Source organism: Jaculus jaculus, chromosome 7 (genome assembly GCF_020740685.1).
Source record: "Jaculus jaculus isolate mJacJac1 chromosome 7, mJacJac1.mat.Y.cur, whole genome shotgun sequence".
In the NCBI taxonomy this organism is placed as follows: Eukaryota; Metazoa; Chordata; class Mammalia; order Rodentia; family Dipodidae; genus Jaculus; species Jaculus jaculus.
Window position 1 is genome coordinate 127862597 of NC_059108.1, and position 25766 is coordinate 127888362.

Sequence of the window (25766 nt, forward strand, 5' to 3'; positions counted from 1 at the left end):
GCTTAAAATACTATCATGGTTTTTTTTTCTTTTTTTTTTTTTTTTTAGAGGTAAGGTCTCACTCTAGCCCAGGCTGACCTGGAATTCACTCTGTAGTTTCAGGGTGGCCTTGAACTCACGGCTATCCTCCGACCTCTGCCTCCTGAGTGTTGGGATTAAAGGCATGTACCACCACGCCTGGCTGTTTTGTTTCATTTTTGTAAAAGGACATTTTCTCTTTAAAATGCACACTGAAATATATACAGATGTCTAAGACAGCTTCAAAATAATCCTGGAGGGGATGAGTGGGTGTAGATAAAACAAGACCAAAGCCAGGTCATGAGTGTACAGGAATAATTACGTATTCTGTCTACATTTTTCCAGTTTTTGGAACTTCTCAGAATAAGAAGTTTTGTGTTTTTTTTTTTTTTTAAACTGGGGTGATTATTACTCTGGAGTAATTTCAGTTCCCTTGTTACTTTATTCTTTTAACTTTCTAGGTCTTTAAAATTTTTCACATCAAAAGAATGAGAAAAATATGTCTCTGGATGGCAAGAACTTTGAAACAGAAAAACTTTGAAATAGTCACAAAGGAAAATGTTGATAAATTTGATGCATCAGATTAGAAAGCACCAGAAATAACATCAAGCTACAAGACAGATAGAGGTAAATATCTTCAGTAAATATTGCAAAGGGTTACCACAGAAAAAAAGTCAAACAACATATTTTGTGATGCTTAATTGCACCAACGCTTTAAAAAGTGAGACAATGAGTGTGTGCACAGACGTGTGCACCCTGGGCATGCACGAGGAGAGGCACCCACATGAACACAAGTCCAAGTCCCCCTTCTTTCAGTCAGCCCCTTTCCTCACTCTCACACCTCTGACTGGATTCCCAGAGCCTGATGTGTTGGTCAAGAGGAAGAATGATCTTTTATCCCACCATTACAGATCAGTGACCCTCTACGGGACCACTCTTGGTCCACTTCATCAGCAATGAATATCCTTTATCCTTAGGAGGGAAGAGCTGTGTGGGGGCAGAGAGAAAGGGAAAACAAATGAAAGACTATAAGCAGGAAGGGGGTCCAGTGTCACATGCTTTGTAATTTGCTTTAAGATTATCAGTGTAAGCTTTCAACCTTACCCAGACATTTCTATTCTGACAGAGTTCGAAAGCAGCTTATGATAGCACTGCCACGGTGTCTGGAACCTGTCACATGGTTCCAAGCAACATCTTTGTGACTTTCTCCATCAGGGAGCAGACTGTAACAACAGAAGTAGCCCCAAGTTTCTAAGAGCCAAGTCAGCATTAGCAGAGCTGTTTTGTTGTGTTCTACATATTATTTCTGGTGGAGATCTAACTTTCTTTAGGTCAACCTCACCAGAAAATATTTCTTACAGAGGTATAAACTACGTGCAGTAGTTGTCTTTCTTTGTTTGTTTGTTTTATTGAGGTAGGGTCTCGCTGTAGCCCAGGCTGACCTAGAATTCACTCTATTCTAGGGGTGGCCTCGAACTCACAGCAATCTTTCTGCCTCTGCCTCCCAAGTGCTGGGATTAAAGGTGTGCGCCACCACACCTGGCAATAGTTACCTTTTATGACGTGGGTTTTATATGGCCATCTGAAGACACATTTTAAGTGAGAGTGTGAGTATAAAATAGGCTTAATTAGCGTCATTATAACATTATTTATAAGCCTCTGGGTCCATTCATAACCAGGTGGGGCACTGAGAAAGTCATTCAGGTACAGACAACATCATGTGCATTCAGGGTGGTATGGCTGAACACTCATCAGGGTTCAGATGGTGCACCCTGATACTCAGTCAAAGACAGCCTGAGTAGGTATATACACTCACACAAAGGACATCCACAGAGTCTATGAATAGGAAAGAAAATTTGCATATCACTGCTCTTACTGTTTCCTTTGTGTATCTGGTTTTATGTATCTGTATTTACCTGTCAATAAGGCCATCTCTATTTTTTAACATATATTTATTAATTTATTTATTTGCAAGCAGAGAGAGACACAGAGACAAAGAGAGAGAGAGAGAGAGAGGTTGAATGGGCATGCCATAGCCTCTTGTGACTGCGCATGAACTCCAGACACATGCACCACTTTGTGCATCTGGCTTTATATCAGTACTGGGGAATCTATCCTATGTCATCAAGCTTTGCAAATAAGTGCCTTTTTAACCACTGAGAAATCTCTGTTTTTGAAGTCCTTCTCTTCCTTCAAAATAGTTGTGAAGGGCTGGAGAGATGGCTTAGCGGTTAAGCACTTGCCTGTGAAGCCTAAGGACCCCAGTTCGAGGCTCGGTTCCCCAGGTCCCACGTTAGCCAGATGCACAAGGGGGTGCACGCATCTGGAGTTCGTTTGCAGAGGCTGGAAGCCCTGGTGCGCCCATTCTTTCTCTCTCCCTCTATCTGTCTTTCTGTCTGTGTCTGTTGTTCTCAAATAAATAAATAAATAAATAAATAAATAAATAAATAAATAAATAAAATTTTAAAAATAGTTGTGAAGCTCTTTTGGACAATTTTCCTCCTATAAGTCTTATCATATGTACATGGCGTTGCGGGACAAGCATCTGCCCAAAAGCATCTTATGGGGAGGAAGAGGTTTACTTCAGGCTCACAGAATCCAGGGGAAACATTAATGGTAGAAGAATCTGGCTCACGTCCATAGATTCGTAACAGAAAGATCCCACCATACAGCTGACAAAACATGGACAGCCACAGCTCAAACTACTCTGAATATACCTTAGGGGTGAACTTAAGATCTTCCCCCAAATAACACCTCTTCCAGATGGCTACCGGAGATTTAAGTAGCAAGCTTAATCAAAAATACCTCAAGTAACCCAGGCCCTGAAAGCCAAGCGCCACATGTTCTCTCTCATATGTGGATCCTAGCTACAGATAATTGGGCTTCTGCATGAGAATGAAAATACTTAGTAGCATAGGCCAGTAAGGTAAAAAGGAGACATAAAGGGTAGAGAAAGGAAGGGAGGAGGATACTAAATAGGTTGATATTGTTTATATGTAATTACAATGATTGTAATGGGGAGGTAATATGATGGAGACTGGAATTTCAAATGGGAAAGTATGGGGGTGGGGAGGGAGGGAATTACCATGGGATATATTTTATAATCATGGAAAATGTTAATAAAAATTTTTAATTAAAAAAAAAAAGAAAGACATCAGAATAGAGGAGAGAATAGTATGAAACAAGAAATGGCTCAGGGGCTCAGCCGAAGGTGATGGGGGTCAAAGGAGGCTTCTGGGAGGGAATTATGTAATTTTAAATATTATTTTATTAATTAAAAAGTTAAAATTAAAAAAAATACCTCAAGCCGGCTATGGTGGCACACACCTTTAATCCCAGCACTCAAGAGGTAGGAGGGTTGATATGAGTTCAAGGCCACCCTGAGACTCCACAGTGAACTCCAGGTCAGTCTGGGCTAGAGTGAGACCCTACCTCAAAAAACAAACAAACAAACAACAAAAAAACATCCCAGGGCCACGCATGGTAGCACACACCTTTAATTCCAGCACTTAGGAGGCAGAGGCAAGAGGATCACTGTGAGTTCAAGGCAGGCCTAGAGCTACAAAGTGAGTTCCAGGTCAGCCTGGGCTAAAGTGAGATCATACCTGGAAAAAAAAAAAACTACCTCAGGCTATGAAGGACTAACATTCACATTCAAACCACCACAGATGGCATGACCCCGTTGGCAGTTATGTTTTTCCTGAACCTCCCTAGATAGAGATTATATGAAGGATAGTAGGTTTGGAGAACTGCCACTTCTTATAGACTTCTAAAGAAAATGACCTCTGGAACTCTGGAGGAGGCAGTTAGGTAGAAATTCCAACTGCCTGTCCTTTAGAGTTTTCTAAGCAGGTTTTTGTACCTGTGTACCGGGTGGCAGCTGATTGGCTGTTACCCAAGTTAAGTGGCCTGCTACCCAGTCAACTGTGAAAACTCAACTCTTGATATTGGGTCTTGCTTCTCATTCTATGTGGGAGAAAACACGGGCCAAATATAAGAAGGAAAAGGCAGATAGCCAGCTATCCAATTCGAGGTAATTATAATAACAAATAATAAAATCAGAGCCTTGCTACAATATGAATTTAACAGATAGTTTTCCATGATAAATGAATCAGATGGAGGAGGAGGTAGATCCTTCTTTGGACCTATTCAGGATACCTGAAAATTCCCAAATACGTGTATTGGAGAATCATATACAACCATAATTCAATGGCATTAGTACCTGGAATAATCTAACTGCCACCAGTTTAACTGATAAAGAAATTTTGTAGTATCTAAAGATATAAATTCAGAGGTAATATTTATCAAGTCCATATTCAGTGTAAGTCTTTCAAAGTAAGTATTTTAGTTCTCTTTCAAAGATAGCTACACTCAAGTGAAATTAGCAGTTTTATAACTAATCAAAAAAGTCATGGTGAAAACATACAAGGATAATACCCAGGACCATGTGGATTATCTCTCCCAAAAATAATGTGATCAAAATATAAGACTGACATTATATCATCCTTCTAGTCTCTGTCAATTCAGGTTCTGGTTTATGGAGTTATGTAATTGATCTCACCTCTTCCACAGTTATGTACATTGAAGAAAAACCTGAGATATATGTGTTTCTACTTTGCAAACATTATGTTTCTATTTTTAATACCAACTGGGGAAACATTTAGTAATTAGTCAAGTATGTGTCCTCTGTTTGGAGAAGGTTTTTTGGTTTTGTTTTGTTTTTTGAGTTCTAGGGCTCAACCCTAGGACTGTGTGCATGCTAGACAAGCCTCTACCTGCAGCCCTTTTGTCTGATTTTTCACATGAGAATTATTATTAACTTGAAGAGATAACTTCTCTTATTACTTTGTAGTTGTTTATATCAAAAAGAACTCAAATATTTTCAGAGTAATTAAACGGAACTAATTTTTGCCATTCCAACAGATGGGCTCATCACTTCTATTTACTATGATTTTACTTTTGAATGTGTCTGAAGTTCTAGCAAGAAAGATTTATAATGAAGGTAAGTGTCAGACACTTATTTTACTCACATATACTAAACATACCAAAACAATTATTATTATTATTAATAATAATAATAATTATTATTATTATTTTGTTTTTTTGAGGTAGGATTTCTCTCTAGCCCAGGCTGATCTGGAATTCTCAGGGTGGCCTCGAAGTCCTGGCAGAGGTAGGAGGATTGCTGGGACTTCGAGGCCATCCTGAAACTACATAGTGAGTTCCAGGTTAGCCTGGGCTAGGGTAAGACCCTACCTCAAAAAAAAAAAAAAAAAAAAAAAAAACTATCTTAAGGTCATTCAAGCCTTCAGCTAGGCCCCTTAGAAGAAGTGCAGAAACTCACTGGTAGGGAGAGAGGAGAACATCCAGTGTTCTTACTTGTCTAGTAACTCAATTTATAATTCATTCTACCTGTAAGCATGCATCAAGAGTTTTATAAGATCTGTTCAAATAATTAAGAATTTGTGAATACAAGACACTTCTAGCTGGGCATGGTGGTACACACTTTTAATCCCAGCAGTCAGGCGGCAGAGGTAAGAGGATCGCCATGAAATCGAGGGCACAACAGCTGCATTTATGGGGCACTTGCCTGCGCCATACGCACATGGCACACTCCACATGCTACACACTTACACACACACACACACACACACACATACAGTCCAAAAAGAAAGACAGAAACCTGTGAGAACTAAATATATTTATAACAGCAGAAGTTTAAATAAGCTTTTCTTTTCTTTCTTTTATTCTTTCTTTCTTTCCTTTTTTTTTTTTTTTTTTTTTTTAGTTAGGGTCTCACTCTAACCCAGGCTGACCTGGATCTCACTCTATAGTCCCAGGCTGGCATCAAAATTATGTCAGTTCTACTTCTGCCTCCTAACTGCTGGGATTAAAGGCATGCACCGTCATGCCAGTGTCATTTCTTTTTTTCTTTTTTTGGTTTTTTGAGGTAGGGTCTCACTGTAGCCCAGGCTGACCTGGAATTCACTATGGAGTCCCAGGGTGGCCCCAAACTCACGGCAATGCTCCGAACACTGCCTCCCAAGTGCTGGGATTAAAGGCGTGCGCCACCACGCCCAGCGCCAGTGTCATTTCTTATGTACAGTCAAACTAAAGCCATCATACTTCAATGCAGCTTAGAAATTTTTTTATCACAAAGGATTTAATTTTATTTTTTAAAGCAACTTTAAAATTTTTTTATTATTTATTTTTTATTTGAGACACACACACACAGAGAATGGGCATGCCAAAAAGTAAATATTGTTTCTTAGGCAAAAGGAACATTTTTATATATTGTAAAATTTCACTATATTCCATTGCCAAAGAAGCATTAAGAATTTCATATAAGCCGGGCATGGTGGCACACGCCTTTAATCCCAGCACTGGGAGGCAGAGGTAGGAGGATTGCTGTGAGTTTGAGGTCACCCTGAGACTCCATAGTGAATTCCAGGTCAGCCTGGGCTACAGTGAGACCCTACCTCAAAAAACCAAAAAAAAAAAAAAAATTCATATAGCCCTATAAAAAAAAGAATAAACATTTTAAAGTCAGCCAAAGAAGTCTTTTTTTTTTTAGGTACTACCCCAGGCTGACCCATTTGCACATAGCGTTTAGATTCTGCAGCACCTGGAACATGGTGTTATTAGCTGGGTGGATGGATAGAAAGAATCAGACTCTCTTCTAGTCACCAGTGGGTTTCAGAACTGGGTGAGCTCTGGCATGACCCTGATCTTAGTTCCCCCATTGTATTAGAGAATATGACACACATATGGATATAATCCAACATGGGAGAGTTGAAAGCAGACTGAAAAGATTTCAGAGAAGGGAGCGGTTCCTTACAGCTGTGAGGAAGGGGGTTGTCAAGGAACCCTTTGTACCAAAGAGAATAATTCATCTTGCTCCCTAAAAGTGGGTATGGTTTTGATATGTACAAAAGGTAACATCAGGATACATGTTGAATGAGAGAAAAGAAACAGTCAATTGCAGAATGTGTTAGGGAATCAGTAAACCATTCAGTTTAGCTCAAATGAAAGGACGGAAGTAAACCATGCTGAAAAGCCAATGGGCTGATGGGTGTTGTAGACAAAAATTGTCAGACTAGGAAATCTGGCCTTCAATATAGTCACTGGGAAGCCATTTAATATTACTGGTGTGACATATCATAGCTATAGTTTACATTAATGTTACAGTGTAGGGGAGGAAAAGACTTTCCCCCTATCCTGTTAGGGTCTGTACGTGGGACCTATGGTCTTAGGATCTAACAAAAGTCAGATCAGCAACAGAAATAACATACATTTTCTATTTGATATTAACATTTGATTTAGCATGGGATCTTCATAGATAGAGGTGCAAGCCTGAAGATATGATTAGACCCACAGGATAATGCACCATTTCAACAAAAGATAAATAAATAAAATAAACTGGGGAGATGGGACAAGAGAGGGAAAGGAGATTTGGACTGGTGTGATAAATAGAGGTAAAGTTGCTTTGAAATAGACAGGGGGAAATAATAGACGATAAAGCCTATGGTAATAAGTTCGTATGAACTCAGTGTCAACTCTCTGTTTCTGCTGATAGGAAAATAAAGGTAGGGAACGTTTCTCATGGGAATTTTATGGCATGCTTTTAGGTAGAAAAGGTTCTTCCCATTCTGCACTTATGTTTCTCAATTACTGTTAGCTTGAAATAATCAACATGCCAGAGTGGCTTATGCAGGGGCTGGCACGTACTGATTCCTTCCAACAGCATTGTGCTTAATGAGTTGGTTGAGAGAGAGAGATGAGAGGAATGTTGTTGCTTCTGGCTTCAACTCCATTGCAGCAATTGTGTAACTGTGAATAGGGCAATGGATGCTTTTCATAAATGACACTCTCTCTGTCAACTTGTCCCAGAGGGGTTTTCTTATTCTATTTAGAGAGGACATTCCCTCAGCGGTCACATTTGAATGGCATCAGGTATATCATAGTAAATCAGTCACATCTGTTGAAAATATAAGCCTTCTGGCATATCTTTCTTGCTTAGAGGTTCACAAAAGATAATTTTTCTATTTCATTGTTAAAACAGTCTAGCAAACTCCACAAGGGAAGAGCTTCTAGATAAAAGGGTCCTGCAGGCAAAGGTGTAGAAGTTGGGAACTGCGGTCTCTTGCCACAATCTCTTTTATGGTCCTCACCTGTTGACATGGCACATAATTCACAGAAAGAATGGCACCAACATGCAGAGGGCCACCCATCAGTTTCACTGCGACTAGTGTGAGAAAAAGCTGAGGCTCTGTTTGCCAAAATGTGAGCAGAACCCAGGAGCATTTTGGAGGGGCTGGGGTATAGCTTTAATGCAAGATAATTTGAAAGGAGGGTCATGTTGTTGAAAGATTGTCTGGTACAATGGATGAAGGTCCGCTGAGGCAGAAATGCCTTGCTTCCCATCTAATGTACTGATAGTTATGTGGTCTTTTTTTTTTTAATTTGTTTTTATTTTTTTGAAGTAGGGTCTTGTTCTATCCCATGCTGACCTGGAATTCACTATGTAGTCTCAGAGTGGCCTCAAACTCATAGCAATCCTCCTACCTCTGCCTTCTCAGTGTTGGGATTAAAGGCGTGCACCACCATGCCCGGTAAGGTATGTGGTCTTTGAGCTCAATGTCCTGAGTCTTAGTTGCCTCTTCTTTTTGAAAAAAAAAAAGTTTTTTTTTTAAATTTTTTTTTTAATAGGGCTGGAAAGATGGCTTAGCAGTTAAGGCATTTGCCTGCAGAGCTAAAGGATCATGGTTTAACTCTCCAGGACCCACGTAAGACAGATGGACAAGGGGGCGCATGCATCTGGAGTTTATTTCCAGTGGCTGGAGGCCCTGATGCATCCATTCTCTCCCTCTCTTTGTCTCTGCTTCTTTCTCCCTCTCAAATAAATTATATACATATAATTTTCTTGCAAGGTGAAAGACGGAGAAATAATAGGCATGCCAGGGCCTCTTGCCACTGCATATGAACTCGCAGACACATGCAACACCTTGTGCATCCGCATGTCTGGCTTTGAATGGGTACTAGGGAATCAAACCCAAGCCATCAGGCTTTTGTAAGCAAGTGCCTGGTTTCCTCTTCTTTCTTTCTGTTTCCTTCTTCCTTTCATTCTTTCTCTCTCTTTCTTCCTTTTTCTCCTCCTTTTCTTCTTTCTTTCAAGTGGAAAAAGATAGAGAGAAGAGAGACACAGAGAGAATGGGCCTCCAGCCACTGCAAACAAACTCCAGGTGCATGCGCCAATTTGAGCATCTGGCTCTAAGTGGGTACTGGGGAATCAAACCTAGGTTGTTAGGCTTTGTAGGCAAATGCCTTAACCATTGAGCCATCTCTCAGCCCTGGTTTCCTCTTCTTAAAGAAGGCGCAGTAGTTCAGATGACACAAGGTGTGGGGCCGTCAGAACGTACCATGCAAACCTCATGAACGGCTCACAGTGCTATAGTTGAAGGAATTAGCCTCCTTCTGCTTATCCTCTTTCTACACAAGGAATTTAGTCAGTAGTTCTCAGTGAAGATTTTAAAGCAGTGATGTAATTTGGACTTTAGAATTAAATTGTAGTTTAAAAAGTAAGTCTTCAGGGCTGGAGGTATGGCGTTGTGGTTAAGGTACTTGCCTGCAAAGCCAAAGGATCTCGGTTCGATTCCCCAGGACCCACGTAAGCCACATGCACAAGGTGGCGCATGCATCTGGAATTCGTTTGCAGTGGCTCGAAGCCCTGATGTGCTCCCTCTCTCTCTCTCTCTCTCTCTCTCTCACACACACACACACACACACACACACACACACACGCACACTTTGTCTGTTTCCCTCTCTCAAATAAATAAATTTAAAAAAATTAAAAAAAAAAGTAAGTCTTCAGCTGGAGAGATGGCTTAGCAGTTAAGGCACTTGCCTCCAAAGCCAAAGGAACCAGGTTCAATTCCCCAGGGCCCACATAAGCCAGATGCACAAGGTGGCGCATGCATCTGGAGTTCATTTTCAGCATCTGGAAACCCTGGCATGCCCATTCTCTCTCTCTCTCTCTCTCTCTTTCTCTGCATCTCACTCTCTCTCAAATAAGTAAATAAGATACTTTTTAAAGTAAGTCTTATAAGAGTATCAAGGCTGGATAAAATGGTTAAGTTGTGTGAGTTGAAAGTGCTTTGAAAGGTGCTTAACACTTAACTCTTAGAAACATTTTAAGCCACATTTCTGATACATGTGCTGATATGGTTATGCACAGGGTTTTAAGAGTTACATTGAGAGCTGGAGAGATGGCTTAGCAGTTAAGGCACTTGCTTGCAAAGCCAAAGGACTCAGGTTTGATTCCCCAAAATCTGGGGAGTGTCTAGAGTTCATTTGCAGCAGCTGAAGGCCCTGGTATACTCATTCTCTCTCTCTCTCTCTCCCTCTCTCTCTCTCTTTCCCTCTCTCTCTTTCTGTATTCCTCCCTCTCAAATAAATAAAATAAGTAAAAATTTATATTAAAAAAGAATAATATTGAACCCATTATATTGTACAAACAGGATGAATGAATAATATGCAATATAAGGTCAGTGTATTTTTACTGCTTATTTAAGCCTAATCCTTGGTATACTTCTTCCTATAGCCCATGTGGAATATTTGGATCCTCCCCAGGAGTGTTTTATATTGTGTTTTTAAAAATTCAAACCATTTTTCCAAGCAATGAAAACTCTAAAACACAGCTTTGCATTCTAACTGTTGTAATTCAGCTATCCAAGCCCATGGACGCTTCTTCCTTTCTCCTCTACTTAGTGTCTCCCTTCCTTTCCCTGCCTTGCTAACATTCCACTTCGACCATTTGTGCTCCAGGCATGGAGACAGGGAGCTCTCACCTAGTTGATCTGTGGTCCTTCTGTCTTAGGTACCTTAATCGTTGCTGTGACCAAATACTCAACAAGAAGCACTTAAGGAAGGGATGGTTTATTTTCACTTAAAGTACAGGAAATACTTTTCCATTACGGTAGGGAAGTCTTGGCAGCAAGGAGCGGGGAATTGGCTGGTCTCATTGCATTCAGTGTGTGTGAGAGAAAGAGAGAGAAGTAGGCCTGGCCATAAAACCTCAAGGTCTCCCCACCATGGCCCACTTCCTTCAGCAAGACTCGCTTTTTATTTATTTATTTTGAGGTAGGGTCTTTTTTTAGCCCAAACCACCCTGAAATTCACTCTGTAGTCCCAGGGTGGCCTCAAACTCACAGTGATCGCTCACCTCTGCCTCCTGAGTGCTGGGATTAAAGGAATGTGCCACCATGCCTGGCTTTTAAGACTCTGTCTCTCAAAGGTTCCACAATCTTTCCCAACAGCACCAGCTAGGTACCAAGTGTTCAAATAGATGGAGGACAATTTACACTCAAGCCACAACCCTACCTGCCAGCTGTACCTTGTGGATCCAGCAGATACAAAGCTCATCCTGGATCTCTGGATATTTGACTCTGGGTCTTTCATAGGTCCTCCCCACCACTATCTTATTAAGAATGTCTTCTCAGCCAGGCATGGTGGCACACACCTTTAATCCCGGCACTCGGGAGGCAGAGGTAGGAGGATCACTGTGAGTTCGAGGCCACCCTGAGACTCCTTAGTGAATTCCAGGCCAGCCTGGGCTACAGTGAGACCCTACCTCAAAAAAAAAAAAAATGTCTTCTCTACAGTTCTTCCAACAAAGGTAAAGCCTCCCTATAGCCCATTGGTTATTTGTTCTGTCAGCTCCTAGACTATTCAGCTATATCTTCAAGTTCTTTCTGCTGAGATCCTGTTGTCATTCAGAGAGGGTTCAGGACCCTGGATGGCTCTAAGCTAGTTTGTCCTCACTACTGGCCTTCAGGAAGCATTCATGTTTGCCCTAGCAAACTGTTTGTGCAGGACTCCCAAAAGAACTATATTTCTCAGAAAGCCATTTCTTATCCCCTCTGCCAAATCAACTCTTGTCCTTTTGCTAAACAAGAGTCCGAGTCTGTTCCAACCTGCAAGGATTCATGTTACATGATTTATTGTACCCACTAAAGCCTCTTTCCTCCAACCTGAGGTAAGAAGGACTCCTCCTCCCAACATGTCCCTGTATCAGAGCACAAATCCTCCTTCCAAATGGGCATGCTAATAAACACCTGAGGCAGGAGAGTCACTGGGAAGTCAAGGCCAGTCTGAGATATATAGTGAGACTCTGTCTCAAAAGTACTAAATAGAATGAAATGAAATTCCTTTTTCCAATCTCCAGTTCCTGACCCTCTGAGACCCACAGTTAGATGCTGAAGACTCAAAAACTGCTCTCTGGTGGGCCCTGGCAATTATACATTGTTGTCTAGCATATGTTGTATGTTATATTTCTTTTGTATTAGTCAATATTTATTACACATACTGGGTTTCATTAGGATATTTTCAAACATGTATGCAACATGTTTTGATCATATTCATCCTTATAACCCTCTCTTATGCCCCCTCTAACTCTCACTGGTCTTTTCTTCTCCCATACTAGTCTCTCTAATGTTTTCATGTTTTTTGTTTTGTTTTGTTTTTGTTTTTGATGACCCAGTGTTGTAGTCAGCTTCACATTACTGGAGTGAACATCCAAACCAGGCACAGTTAAGAGGAGGAAGGGATTTGTTTCAAGCTTACAGATCCAGGAGAAGTTCCATCAGCAGTGGAAGAAACTGCTTCCATCAGGGACCCTGTCAGAGCTCAGACTGCTCTCCATACCTTTGTGCTGGAAATCAGATCTGCCCCTAACACACCTTAGTGCTCTGGAACCAGGATCTGCCCCTAATGGCACCTCCTCCAGCCAGGCAGCTGGAGTTCCAACTTACAAGCTTTAATAAAACAACTGAGTCTATGGAAGACATACATTCAAACTACCACACCCAGTGAGTTATATTAGGGCTGCTTATAGGGTATGGAGTAGGAGGTGCAGACAGGCACATAGGCACCTTACCAGTGTCTACACCAATGACCATTAGCAGAGAAAGACAAGGTCTTGTGAGCCCCAATTCCCTCCATGATACAATGTTGATGGGTCCAATCTTATTTATTTATTTATTTTGGTTTTTCAAGGTAGGTAGGCTCTCACTCTAACCCAGGCTAACAAGGGGTCCAATCTTACATGCAGATCTTGTGTCAGTAATCACAGCTGGCATGAGTTCAAAAAGGCAATGACCATGCCATTCCTGGAAGTCAGTGTTCCACACCACTGCCCCTCTGCCTCAGGCTTTTACATTCTTTCCGCCCCTTCTTCTGTGATAGCCCCTCAGCCTTGAAGGTGTGGGGGGGATGATATAGATGTACCGTTTATAGACGATCGTTGACAGTCACTTATTCACATTGTTGGACCACTTGTGAACCTCTGCAGTTTCCACTGTCTACTGCCAAAAGGAGTTTCTCTAACGTTGACAGTGGCAGTGATTTACGGGCATATACGTAGCTATTGTGAAAGCAAATTAATGAGCATGTCATGTCCACTTAACAAAATGACATCAGTAGTTTCTTCACTAAGGCATATGACATCCCAGACCTGGGCTTTTGATTAGGTTTCCAGTACCAGATGAGGGTTTCATCATGCGGAGCAGGTCTTTAGTCCAATCAGAGAACACTTGGACTTGCCACGATCGTGCCAATGGGCAAATCTGGCCTGCACTGGTAGAGTTGAGTAACTCTGTGTTTGTTTCAGCTAACCTTTCCCTTTCAGGGTCCTGATAGTGTATCGTGGGGTTTTTTTAAGTGAAAGATTTGGGTTTTGCTTTTTTAATACTTTATTTATTTACTTAGTTATTTGAGAGAGAAAGAAAGAGAGAGAGAGAGGTAGAGATACAGACACATGCAGAGAAAGAATGGGTACACCAGGGCCCCCAGCCACTGCAAGTAAACTCCAGACACATGCACCACCTTGTGCATCAAGCTTATGTGGGTATTGAGGAACTGAACAGCCTGTGTCCTTAGGCCTCACAAGCAAATGCCTTAACCACTAAACTATCTCTCCAGCCCAAGATTTTTGTTTTAATTAAAATGAATTTAGAATGACAATTCTTTATTTTAGTGGAGTGGGAGGCTTGCTTTTTTATTGAGGTAGGATCTCATGTAGTCCAGGGTGGCATCAAACTCACCCTATATATATAGTCAAGGCTGACTTTGAACTCCTGGTCCTCTTGCCTCCACCTACTGGGTGCTAGAATTACAGGCATCTCAACTTTAAAGTTATAAATCTTTTTTATTTAATTTATTTATTTGCAAGTAGAGAGAGACGGAAGAGAGACAGACAGAGAGAATGGGCATACCAGGGCTTCCAGCCACTGCAAATGAACACCAGATACATGTACAAACTTTGTGCATCTGGCTTTATGTGGGAAACAAACCCAAGTCCTTTGGCTTTGCAGGAATGAGCCTTAATCACTAAGTCCTAAAATTATAATCCTTTTTTAAATTTTTTATTTGAGAGAAAGAGGCAGAGATAGAGATAATGGGTGTGTCAGGGCCTCTAGCCACTACAAATGAGCTCCAGACACATCTGCCACCTTGTGCATCTGGCTTACATGGGTTCTGGAGAATTGAATCTGGGGCCTTAGACTTCACAGGTAAGCTCCCAAACCTCTAAGCCAATCTCCAGCCCAAAATCATAATTATTATTCTTTTAAAAAATGTTCTGGGGCTGGATGAATTACTTAGCGGTTAAGGCATTTGCCTGCAAAGCCAAAGGAACCAGGTTTGATTTCCCAGGACCCACATTAGCCAGATGCACAAGGGAGCACACGCGTCTGGAGTTTGTTTGCAGTGGCTGGAGGTCCTGATGTACCCATTCTCTTTCTCTCTCTGTCTCTCTCCCCCCCACACACACTTTCTCTATCAAATAAATGAATAAATAAAAATTAAAAGATGTGTGCCATCACACCCAACTTGCACCACTTTAAAAAAAAATGTTCTAGGGCTGGAGAAATGGCTCAGCAATTAAGGTGCTTGCCTGCAAAGCCTAATGACCTGGGTTTGATTCCACAGTACCCACATAAAGCCAGATGCACAGTGGCTCATGCATCTGGAGTTTGTTTGCAGCAGCTAAAGGCCTTGGTGTGCCCATTCTCTCTTTCTCTGTCTCCCTCTGTCATTCTCTCTCTCTCTCCTTGCAAATACATAAATAAATAAACATATTTCTAAAAACGGTCCTTGAAAAAATGTGTTTTAATGTAAATCCTTCTATCTGTGACCTCAACAATGTATTTTTGTTCTATTTAGATGACAGGGAGAAACGCTTTGCCTGTTCCACCAAAACATACTCCAAAGACAATGAAATAATCAAGTTGTTTCTTTCTACAGAAAGCCTGGTAAGGCCCACTTACAACCTTAAATAATCCCTTTAAGTCCGTGCATCCAAACAATAGCAATGAACTCTTTTCAAACAGCTTGTACCCAGATTCCACGTGATACTGTCCACCCTTCTTGCTCCATGTCCTCTTGGATCAGGTAATGTGTCTCACTTGGCCATTGAGCATCCTGGGTGGCTTGCTGTGTTGATTTGACAGGACACCTCTCTCCCTTTTTCAGATCAGCTGTAACAATCTTCAATTGTTATGGGACTGATTTGTCTTTTTGAAGTTTGACAGATGTAGTCTGTCAAAAAAGAGAAAATTATCTCACATGACCTTAAAAAAGAATATTTTCCTTGTATAACAAGCACCATGTTACAGTTGTCATTTTGAGAAAGGGATGATATGATCTTTTGATTCAAATCATGTGAAACAGGACTGGAGAGATGGCTCAATGATTAAGGCATTTGCCTGCAATGCCTAATGACCTGGACTCGATTTCCCAATACCCACGTAAAGCCAGGTGCACAAGGTGGTGCATGCATCAGGAGTTTGTTTGCAGTGGCTAGAGGCCCTGGCATGCCTATGCCCTCCCCCCCAGCTCAGTTGGTATTTTTCAAATAAATATGTCATCATTGCCCCATCTTATTTATAATTTGAGGCATTTAAAAATATTATTTAGGGCTAGAGAGATGGCTTAGCAGTTGAGGCATTTGCCTATAAAGCCAAAAGACCCAGGTTCGATTCTCTAGGACCCAAGTAAGCCAGATGCACAAGGTGGTCTATGTGTCAAGTTTGTTTACAATAGTTGAAGGCCCTGGTATGCCCATTTTCTCTCTCCCTGCCTCTCTGTCTCTTTCTTTCTCTCAAATAAAATAAAATAAAATTTATTTACTTATTTCCAAGAAGAGAGAGATAATGAATGGGCACATGCCAGGGCTTCTAACCACTATAAACTCCAGATGCAAATACCACATTGTGTATCTGGCTTTACGTGGGTATTGGGAAATTGAACCCTGGTCACTAGGCTTTGCAGGCAAGTGCCTAAATCATGGAGCCGTTTCTCCAGCCCTATTGAGGCTTTTTTTTTTCCTTGATTTTTCAAGGTAGCATCTTGATCTAGCCCAGACTGACCTGGAATTCACTATGTAGTCTCAGGGTGGCCTAGAACTCATGGCGATCTTCCTACCTTAGCCTCCCAAGTGCTGGGATTAAAGGAATGTGCCACCACGCCCAGATCTTCCTCCATTTTTTGAGGTAGAGAAACAGACCCTCAGGAAACTTGCCCAAATTGTTCTCAACTATTAGAGGTAAATACTCCCATCTGCCCCAAGTTCTCAAGAAAGTCTACATTTCTGATTGCTACATTTTTACATCCCTTTCAAAACTGGGAAATAGCCAATAAAAATGCAATAAGATGAAGTTTACTTGATATATTTTACTTCCTTTTTAATTTAGCCACAAAATAACAAATTTAATAAAATCAGAATGTAAATGTGAAAGCATGTGGTTTTGATTTTATGATTACAGAAAATAAAAAGTTTCTTACCATTTTTATGACAGAAAGCACTGTAATAAGGTTGAAACAAAAACTTTATGACATTTTAATAGCTTACTAAATTTTGAGTATATACTTTAAAAAAATAGGTTTTTTAAGGGCTGGGGAATTGACTGGGAGCTGTTGCCATGCAAGTGGGAGAGCCTGAAAGAAACTGAGTTCAGTCCTCAGTGCCCACAAAAAAGAAGCTGAGTATGACCACGTGTGCCTGTGATCCTAGGCCTGTGGAAGGTTAAGACAGAATTGCTGGGGCTCACAGGTCAGTCCATCTTGCTAAAAAGAAGGCAGTTTCATGTTCACTGAGAGACTCAGTCTCAAGAAAACAGGAGGGCTGGAGAGATGGCTTGGCAGTTAAGGTGCTTTCCTGAAAAGTCAAAGGACCCAGATTTGATCCCCCAGGAACCATGTAAGCCAGATAGACAAAGTGGCACAGAATCTGGAATTCGTTTGCGGTGGCTGAAGGCCCTAGTGTGCCCATTCTCTATCTACCTCTTTCTCTTTCACAAATCAATCAAAATTAAAAAATAAATTTTAAAAAAGGAAATAAGAAGAAAGAGAGATAGAGAAGGATGCCTGACATTCCCCTTGGGCCTCAATATGCATGGACACAGGGTATGTGAGTCTGTACATACATTTTACATATATACCACACATACTATATACATACACACACACACACCAAAATATTTTTAAAAATAGAAGTGGTCAAAAAATAAGATTTTGGGGCTGGAGAGATGGCTTAGCAGTTAAGGCACTTGGCAGCAAAGCCAAAGGACCCAAGTTCGATTCCCTAGTATAAGGCATAAGGCAGATGCACAAGGTAATGCATGCATATGGAGTTTGTCTGTTGTGGTTAGAGGCCCAGGGTGTCCATTCTCTCTCTTTCTTTCTCTCTCTCTCCTCATATGTATAGATATATACATATACCTGCCTTTTTTCTCTCAAATAAATAAATATTTAAAATATTTTTTAAAAATGAAAAAACACAAGATTTTTATTCCCAGGCTAGAGATGGGATTTACTAAAGAAAACAATCTTATCATTTACTTTCCACAGGTTTCTCCTCACTTGTATTATATATAATATGCTTCTCTCCATCAAATTGTCAGTACTTGTTTATTTTCTCCTTCCTAAAGAAAATCCAGTGTTTTTTCCAAAGTGGAAGCGAATTGGACTCCAAGGAAATGCTGAGCGTGTTCACATCAGGAGGACTAGCTCCTAACTTGGTAATAGTAAACAGTACCTACTCTGGCATCTTCCACTTTAACTTGACTTTGGTAAGTATGTTTTCTTTTATTCTGTGGCATGTTATTAACAGGAAACATACTCCTGGGCTGAGGACATGGCTCAGTTGGTAGAGTGCTTGCACAAAGCCCTAGATTCCATCGCCAGCACTATAGGAAACTAGCCTGGATGACACGAAGCCTATCATTTCATCACTCAGGAAGTGGAGGAAGGAGGATCAGAAGTTCAAGGTCACCTTTAAGTACATAGCAAGCTCAAAGCAAGTCTGGGATACATCAGACCCTGTCTTGCAAAGAAAGAAGAAAAGAAGAAAGGAAAGGAGGGAGGGAGGGAGGGAAGGAAGGAAGGGAAGGAAAAGGAAAAATAAGAAAAGAATACTCCTTATACTGAATACGCTTTGAGGTAGTTCAGGGGCTGGGAGGAAGTGCTTACCTCCTAAGCATGGGGACTGGAGTTTGATCCTCAGTACCCAACATAAAAATGCTAGGAGGGGTGATGTGTACTTGAAATCCAGTACTGAAGAGGCAGAGGCAGGAGGTTCCTGGGATTTACCGGCCAGTCAGCCCAGCCTAATCGGTAAACTCCAGACCAATGAAAGACCCTGTCTCCAGAAAAGAAAAGATGGGCAGCATTCCTGAAGATCACCATCTACGGTTGTCCTGTGGCGCACGTCCGCGCGCGCGCACGCACGCACGCACACACACACACACACACACACACACACATTTTTTCAAAAGTGGGTTCAACAATGCTATTTCTACCTACACATATATCTTTTAAATCCAATAATATATTAGTATATGTTTTTGGTTGAAATAGTCATCTGTTTTTAAAGAAATTAGAACACCAATTTGAAAAAAGAAAGGCATGATAAAACAGAGAAAGAAAGAAGGGGAGAGGGGAGAGAAGAAGGGGCAGAGAGGAAGGGGGAAAAGAAGGAGAGGAGAGGAGAGGAGAGGAGAGGAGAGGAGAGGAGAGGAGAGGAGAGGAGAGGAGAGGAGAGGAGAGGAGAGGAGAGGAGAGGAGAGGAGAGGAGAGGAGAGGAGAGGAGAGGAGGAGAAAAAGAAAAAAGTAATCAGCCTGGCATGGTGGTGCATGCCTGTAATTCCAGTACTTGGGAGCTGAGGCAGGAGGATCGCTGTGAGTTCAAGGCCAGCCTAGGATTCATAGCAAAGTTCTATCTCCCATACACACAAGAAAAATGAAAGGAAAATGCATTTTAAACACTTTACCTCCACACTTCCTGCTCATTCTGTCCTGTAGATAGCTACAGGCTGCCTCTTGGCGTCCTTCGCGTCACCATTTTCACAGTGCTCATCTGCTGGCAATGAATTCTGTGTTCTCAGCCTGCCCCTGAATCTTTCACCGTCATTCTAAACAGAATTATTAACACATAAGTCCACATAGTGTGCTGTTCATCACTTCCTAGTCAAGGGCTCACTTGGTTTTTAGTACCTTCAAAGCTGTTCAGCTTTACTTCTATGTAATTCCAGAACGTTTTCAGCACCTTAAAAGTCATTGATAGGCACTCCTCATCCTCCCTCCATTCTTTAGCCCTAGGCAACCGATATTCTACTTTCTATTGCAATAGATTGGCTGACTCTGAGGATTCCATATAAATCACAGGTAATATATCGTGTTCATGACTGGCTCTCTTAGTTTGCTTGTGCTCAAGGTCCATGCATGCCGAGTAAATATCAGCACTTAGTTTCTTTTAATGGCTGAATAATATGCTATTACATAGCTACCACATTTTGTGTATCCATTCACAAGTTGGTGGACATGTGACTTGTTCTTCTTAGGGAGTCCTTTTTATTATTGTTGTTTTGAGGTAGGGTCTTGCTCTAGCCTAGGGTGATCTGGAACTCACTCTGTAGTACTATGCTGCCCTTGAACTTACAGCATTCCCCTTACTTCTCCCACCTGAGTGTGGGTATTAAAGGCATGTACCACCATACCTGGCCCTCTTTTAGGGTCTTATAACTAATGTTGTCATGAACATGTATGTATTAGTTTTTGTATGGAAGTATGATTTTATTTCTCTTGGGTACATCCAGGAATGGCATTGCTGGGTTGCATGATGATTCTGTTAACTTTTAAGGAACATAGTTTCCAAACTGGTGATATTTCTATCTCTAACTTTCAAGGTCTCCACATTCTCACTAACATTTGTTATGATCTATTCTTTTTGTTATAGACATCTTAGTTTTTGCATTTCCCTAGTGACTAATGATGTCACATATCATTGCATGTGCTTATTGGCCACCTGATGTCTTCTTTGGGGAAAAAGCTATTCAGATTTCTTGCTTACTTTTAATTATGTTATTTGTCTTTTTATTTCCAAATTGAAAACACTCTTAATATAGTCTAGATGTAGGGTCCTTATAAGACATGATTTGCAAATATTTTCATCTCTGTGGGTTTACCATCACTTTCTTCAAAGTGTCCTTTGATACATGATGTTATTTTCCTTTTCTTAAAATAGTTTATTTTTGTGGGCTGAAAATATGGTTTAGCAGTTGAGACAATTGCCTGCAAAATCTAAGAACCCAGGTTTGATTCCTCAGTACCCACATAAGCCAGATGCACAAGATGGCATATGCATCTGGAGTTCATTTTCAGTGGCTAGAGGCCCCAGAGTGCCCATTCTCTCCCTCTCTCTCTCTCTCTCTCTCTCTCTCTCTCTCTCTCTGTGTGTGTGTGTGTGTGTGTGTGTGTATGTGTGTGTGTATCTCAAATAAATAAATTATTTTAAGACTTTTTGAAATTTATTTTTGTATTTGCATGTATGTATGGGTGTGCCAGGGTCTCTTGCTGCAAGCAGATGCCTGTCCAGCTTTAACATGGGTGGCTTGTGAATTGAACACAGGCTTAGGCTGGCAGGCTTTGTAAGCAAATGCCTGTAACCACTGAAAAATCTCCCAGCCCGTATTTTTTTTAAGGATTTCACTATACTTTTTAAAAAATTTTACTTATTCATTTGTGAGAGAGATACAGAAATAGGTACAGAGAGAGGGAGAGAGAATGGGCACACCAGGGCCTCCAGCCATTGCAAACAAACTCCAGGTCCTTTGGCTTTGCAGGCAAGCACCTTAACTGCTAAGCCATCTCTCCAGCCCTCATTATATATTTTTAAAAAATTGTTGCTTATGCTTTTTCTTTAGAAAATTGTTGTCTGGTCCAAGATCTTAAAGTATTTATGCTTTTTTTCTAGCAGTTTTTAAATTTTAACTTTTACTATTGACACTTGGACCCATTTTTAGGCCATTGTATATAATGTGAAGTAGAGTCTATACTCATTTTGAGAGAGATTACGTTTATTTATTTTATGTGCTAAAATCTTTCATTTGGGCAGACAGTTGGGGATCCGGTTAAAGTACTTACAAGCCAGACAGAGTCAGGGCAGCAAAGATCCAGCTCCATTCCCAAGGGGGATGGGGGGAGGTGAAGGAGCCGAGCCAGGTCTCTGTTCTGGGACGGGCTTCCTCCTCCAGAGGGAAGCCCCATCCTGGTCTGTTAGGAGACTGACTCAAGGGCTCACAGAGAAGAAGCTATAGTTGGGTTGGGGGGGGGGTTGCTTTCTGATGACTCCCTGGAAGGTATATTGAGAAGATTGCTGTCCTAGGTGGGGTAATGAAGACTCCCAGAACCTAACATTCAACAAAGAGCCTCTTGCTTTCACTAACAGTCTGACCCTTCTCTCAATAGTGAAAATTACGGAAACACAGATAAGCCATAAGCACTCTCCTGGTTACAAGGGAAGCACCTCCCAGGCAGACAGGGTGCAGACAAGATTATGCCCTCAGTGAGTCTCTTCCTCAATTGGAGAGCAGCCAGAATACAAGCTGGTGTTGCTGGCTAGAACTCGCTTCTTTTTCTTCCCTGGGGCCTCATGGTCTTGGGATCCTGTTGTTCTGTCTTTCATTTCTGGGAGGTCAGTCTTCCTTAATGGTGCCTGATCCATCTCACACATCCCCTTCAGGATCTTGCTACTGGGAGTGGCGCAGACTGGCTTGAAGAAGCTCAATCCTGGGGTCACCTCTGTGGGATCCTCCAGCCTGAAGGAGCCTTCAGAATCCTGGGTCCACTCCAGAGTAGCCAAGCTGTCCTGGTCTTGCTGGCGGTTCCGACACTTTGTGGGGTCACAGCTACAGGTCCTGCTGCAGTCTGACCTTTGCTTCCTGCAGCCACACTGCTTGTTCCCACACCAGCCCTTGCAGGAACACCCCTGGGTGGTCTTCCTGGACACCTTAACTAACTTTGTGGGTCTCCATTCTTCATCATCCCCGTCATCCCCACCTTCATCCATAGAATTCTCTGAAGGATACTTGAGATCGTCTATGTTTATGCTTTGCTCCAGAATCTTTTCTTTAACTCGGGGAGGTCTGGGCTTAGGTGGGACGTATTCAAAGGGAGAGTCCAGAGGGGGAAAGACATTTTTGGGAGGATGAAATTTTTCCCTGGTGGCTACTTGGAGGAGAGTCAGTTTCTGTTTGATGGTTTTGTTCTCTTGGAGCAGCTGCTGGTTTTGCTCACATAGGCCTTGCATTCTTTTAAGCTGCTCATCCGGACAGTGCAGTGGGCTCGGCGGCCGGGGCTCTGTCCCGCTCTCTGGCTTCTCCACCCACCGCTCCACCATTTGGCTCAGCTGCAGCTGGCTGAGAAGGCACAGCACCTTCTCTTGGTGCTTCTGCTCCACCCTGACCAGCTCCGCTTGGAACTCTGTCTCCACCTCAGCAAGATGACTTCGCTCCTCAAACAGCATCTTCTGCATGTTAGCATAGCAGGCCTGGCTCTGTTTCAGGTTGCTTTCAAGCTTACTGACTTGGATTTTGGAGGAGACCACCTCTCCAATTAAATATTTCAGGGCACATTTGGCTTCTGGGAGCGAAGCATTATTCTCCCAGCGTCGTTTTGACCCATCTTCGCTTTCCGCATCCACAATCTTTTGCTGTAGATCAGCGATCTGAGCACTCCTGAGTTCCATTTCTGTCTCTAGGCTTTGAATCTGCTTCGTAATAGAGCCCTCAGATTCCGAACTGTGCCCACACCCTTCAGCTTGGGAGAAAGTGCGCCTCCGGAGTTTGGGAGGTGGGTTCTCCCCAGATTCCTTTCTTTCTTTGAGTTGAGCCACATCCAGGGCGAGGATCTTTCTATCTTCAAGGAGGTCATTCAGATGGCGCTTGGCTTCCTCAGTACTGACCAGCACCTCGATTTCATTCCCAAGCCAGTTCTTTACTCGAGCTGCTGAGCCATCTGTTCCCTTGCTCTGAACCTCTTTCCTTTTTTCTGCAGCCTCCCGTTGCTTTTGGAGAGCATCCTTCAGGCGCTTGTTGGCAGCAGCAGCCTCCTCCGTCTTTCGTCTCAGCACACTGGACTGTTTTTGGAAGTTCCTTTCGAGTTTGAGCAGCTCATATTGCCTCTTACGGTCTTGTTCTCTGAGCTGAATCACTTCTTTGTCTTTTCGCTGCCTCCACTGTCTAAACCTCTCGGCATCCTCCTTCATCTGACGCATTAACTGTACTCGCTGGGTTTTCATCGCCCGGATCTCCAGGTTCAGCTTGGAGACCGTGTGTTCCGTGGACTCCTTCAGTCTCAGAAGCCTGGACTGCTCATCGAGTTTCTTCTTCAGATCTGCCATCTGGCCCTCCAGCTCCCGGAGACGTTTGCGGCGGAGCTCACTCAGTTTGGCCTGGTCGACATCCTCCTTTGCTGTCTGAAGGCCAAAAAGCAATCCTTCCCTTTCTTGCTGCAGACTGTTGACTTCTGACTCTAGATGTTTAATGTTATCCTCATAATGGAGCTGGATGGGCTGTAGTTGTCTGTCATTTCGAGTTATCTTCCTAGCAAGGGTCTCTTTCAGTGTGAGGGCTTTATTCAACTCAGTGAGCTCTTTGGACAGCTGAGCCTGACGCAGGGCATGTCGCATGCTGAAAGTGTCGGAAGACCTGCTGGTCTCTGCCTCAGTTTCCACTTGAGCTTCTGGCTCCACCATAGAATCAGTGGCTACAGCCAGACAAGGAATGTTTTCATCAGATAGCTGAGCGATCATCTGTTGCAGGCTATGGAATGTCTGTATCTTTTCCTTTAATTCCTGATCTTCCAATGTCTCCAGAAGCTTTTGAAGATCCAGTTTGCAGGCTGCATGCTGCCTGAGCTCTTCTAGTTTGGAGTTCATTTTTTCATTCACTTGCTCCATCAAAATGATTCTCTCCAACATCTGGGCTGTCTGACCGGCTGCCTCACTCAGACCACGACTCAACTTTTCATTCTCCTCTACCAGGCACCGACTCTTCTCCATCAGGGACTGTAGGCTCTCTGCCGGGTCTACGTGTGTAGATCCGGGCAGAACCCCTCCGTGGGCCTGGAGCAACAAGACCTGGAGCTGTTGTACCTGTTGCTTAAGATGATTGAGTTCAGCTGTCTGGGGATCGATATTGATAACCGGCTTGTTCTTGATTTTCCTTGCTCTGTCAGCATAGCGGAGGGTGTTTAATGTCTCCTCAAGGCTGGAGTCAGCAGGACTCACGCAGGCTATCATGAGTGTGTGGCTGTTGCCCCCTAGAGAATCTTGGAGCAGTCGAGTCAACTTGGAATCTCTGTAGGGCACAAAGCTGTTCTTCCTGTCGTCCCCGAGAGCGCTGATGACATTTCCCAAGCAGAGGAGACCTCGGTTAATGTTAATACCCTCTTTGAGACGGTCCCCTTCAGCCTTGCTTTTCTTCTGTCTTTCTGACCCAGCAAGGTCTACGAGGCACAGCTTCGAGTGAAAGCTGCTGCTCTTGTCTGTTTTCTTCCTTTGCTCTATGAAGATGGTGAAGATGGCATGAGAGCGGGACGACTGGGAGTTCATAGCTGTGGAGGCCACGGTCCTAGAGCTGTTTCCCTGCTCCAAGCAGGAAACCGTGTCCGAGGCCAGGAAAACCGTCCTCTCCGTGAGTCCCACAATCTTGACGCCTGCCTTGGGATCCTCCCGGATGTTTATGTGAGAGGCTTTCTCACGCGGTGAGCACAGAAGATCCAAAATTTCTTCCTTGTAAATCTCCAAGTAAGACACTTTCAAGGTGAATTCAGAGTCGTTCTTCTTATCGATCTCTTTGAAGAGGAGTCGTATTACCCTCGGAATGATGCCAACAGTGGGTTCATCCTCTTGCTCTGCGGTGTACGCCCCTCCCATGGAATAGGTCTTACCGGAGCCAGTCTGCCCATAGGCCAGGATGGTAGCATTGTAACCTTTAAATAGGCTTTTTATGAGCGGCGCTACCGCTGTGTTAAAGATCTCTTCCTGCTCAGTGGAGGGGTCAAAGACGAAATCGTAGGTGAAGGATTTATCAGTGCCAACCACCACCTGCGGCTTCCCGGGCACAAAGGACAGGCACATCTGGCAACCTTCGCCTATCTCTCTAGGGACCAGGGGGCGACAACGCAGTGCCACTCTTACAGGAATACCCCTCGCCTCGTCCTTCATGACCCCAGCTCAGCACCTGCTCAAATCAACGTCCTTTCTTTCTCTTGATGGGTCCCAACTGGAGTTGTAACCGCCAAGCGTCCAATCCGCCCCAGAGGCATCGGCCAATCAGGGCGCAGGCAGCCTGTGGGCGGAGCCCGCACCTCCTAGGGTGGCGCCCTTGCACTTAGTCCCGCATCGTTTGTTG

General features: G+C 42.7%; 2 protein-coding genes across 2 annotated transcripts in view; one reads left to right on the plus strand and one right to left on the minus strand.

The window, feature by feature from the left end:
* The first annotated feature begins 8623 nt into the window (after nucleotides 1-8623).
* Nucleotides 8624-25766, plus strand: part of Catsperb (cation channel sperm associated auxiliary subunit beta) — a 129820-nt gene continuing 112677 nt past the window's right edge. The window contains exons 1-3 of the mRNA XM_045155587.1: nucleotides 8624-8630; nucleotides 15238-15326; nucleotides 18003-18143. Of these exons, the coding sequence (XP_045011522.1) occupies nucleotides 8624-8630; nucleotides 15238-15326; nucleotides 18003-18143 (237 nt within the window). The remainder of the gene's footprint in view (nucleotides 8631-15237; nucleotides 15327-18002; nucleotides 18144-25766) is intronic.
* Nucleotides 21914-25579, minus strand: LOC101614713 (chromosome-associated kinesin KIF4A-like). The gene has a single exon (XM_012947760.2). The coding sequence runs from the start codon at nucleotides 25577-25579 to the stop codon at nucleotides 21914-21916; it is 3666 nt and encodes a 1221-aa protein (XP_012803214.2).